Source organism: Papilio polytes, unplaced genomic scaffold (genome assembly GCF_000836215.1).
Source record: "Papilio polytes unplaced genomic scaffold, Ppol_1.0 DF820622.1, whole genome shotgun sequence".
Classification (NCBI taxonomy): Eukaryota; Metazoa; Arthropoda; class Insecta; order Lepidoptera; family Papilionidae; genus Papilio; species Papilio polytes.
In genome coordinates, this window is record NW_013528582.1 from 1210814 (window position 1) to 1214419 (window position 3606).

Consider the following 3606-nt stretch of genomic DNA (forward strand, 5'->3'; position numbering starts at 1 on the left):
TCTTTAACACACTTTTTTTAATAGAAAAGGATGGGAAGGAAAAGTGGATTTGACGGTGGAGACGCATAGGAAGGGGAAATGTCCTCTTTATGCGCGTTTCCTCCGTCAAATCTGCAATTGTGAATGTTTATGTACAGCGATCGCTTTCTATTTTAGTGGATTCAGGTGGCCGCTTGCTCGTTTGTCATCTTATATTGTACAAAAAAGTAAAAAATAAAAATGAAGTAGCCTATGTGTTCTTCCAGACTATATCTATGCCAAGTGTTTTCGAGATCCGTTCAATAGTTTAGGCTACAAACTTTAACAAACATCCATCTAAACTTTCGCATTTGTAATATTAGTGAAATGTCACTAGTTAACAATGTCATATTTTGTTTACTTTTTACGTTTGTATTTACAGTCTTATGTAGGTAAATATTGTACTCATTCTCATTTCTAGTACGTTCGTCTATAGGACATCTAAGATCTTAAATCATATACTTTCCTGAAGCATTGTGATAAAATTAAAAAGGTGAAATCTGTACTACTGTAATAAAGCGTAAACACAAACTTCTTTGTTGCCTAAGATGTCAGCAATTACAGCATGTTTTTGAATAATTCTCTTTTTAATATAAAGCCCTACACTTACGTCACGCTTTAGGCTATATATTTTCACGGTATTAAACCTAGGGGGTAAATAAATTGGATAAAAACCTAACGTGGGAAAGGGATCATGAGTTAAAAGCAGCCAACATCAAAGAAGTAAGATTGCCATGGTTTGTCATCATGTCACGTTACTTTGATAATTTGACAAATGTAAACGATAAAATATTTTTTTTATAATTACATGCGGATGATGCCGCACGGGAACAGCTAGTAATTAATAAATGTAACATTTCAGGTGAGACAGTGTTCACGCTATCGGAGACGTCGCGGCCGGAGCTGTTCCTGCTGAGCAGCAACGTGTCGGCTGCGCTGCGGCCCGCCGCCGCCGCGCCGCTCGCCGCGCGCTCCGCCCCGCCCGCCCCGCGCACTCCGCTCGCCGCCGCCCTCGCCGCGCGTCTGCCGCACCACCCCGCCATACAGGCACGACTACCCTACTAACTACAGTAGAACCTCGATAACTTCAAACATATGTTCCCTTACCATCAGACCACAAAACCTCTACAAATACGCAACCTCTTTCAATTAAATAACTAATTTCTGTATATCTTAGATACTTAAAGATATGTTTCCACACCCTCTATAGCATAAAATTGTTTAATTAATTATTTAACGGCTTACTGACGTCATACTTTTCCCGGTACGGCACCGACCAGTTTCAGACCCTGCGGGGGTCCTTCAGGGTATGACGTAAGTAAGCCGTTAAATAATTAATTATAAAATGTCTTACGAAAGTTTAATTAATTTAATATTTTTTTTTAAAAGTCATTTTGATCGAGTGCAAAACAAAAGGTTTCGGTATTTATTGCTCGCACGATCATTTATAGAGCAAAGTAACATAAAAGATAATGTATTCTCTCTATTTGTTATTAGAAAATATAGAAATAGAAATAATTTTATTGAAAAATAACAAATGAACATTAGAAGAAAAGAATTTCACAGACTTTTTTAAGTAGATTAAACCTGCATTATGCAATGTGAATAATTAAATATGATTATATAAATTTCGGTACCTATCAATCCTTCTGACGAATTCGAGTATAAAGTGGAACAAGGGTACATACGTAGATATACATACCTTCCTCTATATTAACCCATCCCTAACATAGACCCTTGATAACTTAAAACCTCTATAACTTAATTATTTTTGTGTTTCCCTTGGACTTGAACTTATCAAGGTTCTACTGTACTAACTTACAAATAAACGCAGTATAAAGTTAAACTTAGGAGTAAACTGAGTATAAGCAAATATTAGTACTAATATAATATGTCTAGTGCCCGGTTTACACGTGGACAGTACAGTAACACAGCGGTAAATAACTGGATTTACATTCTGGCTTAGAGAGATGGATGTATTGCGTGAAAGGTGACATGATTAAGAGAGTGACTGAGATGACGTATGATAGAGTTATTTGGAGGACAAAAATTGTTGCGCCTAAGGATAAGGAGGTAGATAAATTGAAAATATCACAAATGTAAACAATATAAATTGTATATTTTATTGCGTATTTTACACGGGAACTGTTTGTAAAATTCAGTTTGTGTACACTTCATCGTCACAATCGCAGTCTTCTATTCTGGGGCAGGAATGCAATTACGTCCTACCTTGACGTATCCCACAGTGCAATATTCAGATCCGATACCGATTCTGCTACCTAGCCTTACTTCTCTGTCACCAGGCCTAGGTTTTATCAGATCTTTAGCTGCTGTAGTTGCTTGTCTCGCGACGCATATTTGCACACTGATCAGTAGGAACACGCATAAACAAAGTTTGAAATACATTTTGAGATATCTCGTTTTTGTGTCGACAAGTGAACGATACCGAAGCGAATTCTCGATTGAGATTTCTTTATTGGAGTCTTTATATATGAGTCTTTGAAAGAATACTGGAGCGTAATATTTTACATGATAATGCGGGTTTTTCTTCACGATATCAATAGTTGGAAAGTCCAAATTATAGTAATATAATTTTATAAAAGAATAAAAATGCATATTTTTCTGATGATAATAGTTTAATGGGGAAGTCTTTTTCACGCTACAAAATTAGGGATTAGATGATTTGGAAAAAAACTGTCACTCGGGAAAGGGACAAAAACTGCAAGCCGACAACATTAAGGAAGCCCGGTTGCCATGGTAACGGTAATTGTTTTCCAATGTCAAAGGCCTTCGTTGTCATTTGTGCAATTGCATTTCAAACATAAACAACTGCAATAAAAAAGGACTTAAGAAAAAAGTCGGAAACTACTGGGCTGATTACTTTTACAATTAGAAAGCTACGTTACCAGTGAGTAACATAGGTTATATTTTATTTTTTAATTTCAAGCGGGCGATGTCGCGAGCCACGGCTAGTTTTTTCTAAAGTGGGTGGGTGCTGATTATATTGTTTTCAAAACCTATCCAATAATTTACGAGTTCTGTTATGAGGACGCTTTTATCAGCTTTTTTATTACATTTGTTTTTATGTGTTAAAATTTATTGCTTGTTACAATATTATCAGTCAGTATTGCAATGACTTCTGACCTAGCCGACCTGTTTGTAAGAAAAGGATTTTTCCTCACAAAATGACATTAATGCATGAAACAATAGAATTAACAGATATTTAATATATTTAGGGCCTGTCCCACCAAATTGTAAATTTTCTGTTGACAATCCAAAGTAAAATATATGATGGAAATATCGAATTTTGTTCCCTTATCTGACAGTGATGTCATTTCTAAGCTATCTTAGCCTCTATCAGCCAGTGGGGCTGGCTCTTAACTAATCAAATTAAAACATTATTTACATATTTCTTTTCCTCTGTATGAAAGTATATATGTGTGGAGAGTGTGTCCCTGCATCTGCCCCTTTATGTACATGCATATTAGGGAGTATACAGCTGTGAGTGCTTATGATTGTGTGTGTATGAGCGTGTATGTATTTTGTGTTACCTTGAAAAAGCTTTTAACGAGGTCCATATCTTCTAGC

At 36.1% G+C, this 3606-nt stretch overlaps 1 protein-coding gene across 1 annotated transcript in view; it reads left to right on the forward strand.

The window, feature by feature from the left end:
- The window catches only part of LOC106110417 (4F2 cell-surface antigen heavy chain), an 8850-nt gene extending 7767 nt beyond the window's left edge, over positions 1 to 1083 (forward strand). The window contains exon 7 of the mRNA XM_013292242.1: positions 881 to 1083. Within this exon, the coding sequence (XP_013147696.1) occupies positions 881 to 1083 (203 nt within the window). The remainder of the gene's footprint in view (positions 1 to 880) is intronic.
- The last annotated feature ends 2523 nt before the right edge of the window (positions 1084 to 3606 follow it).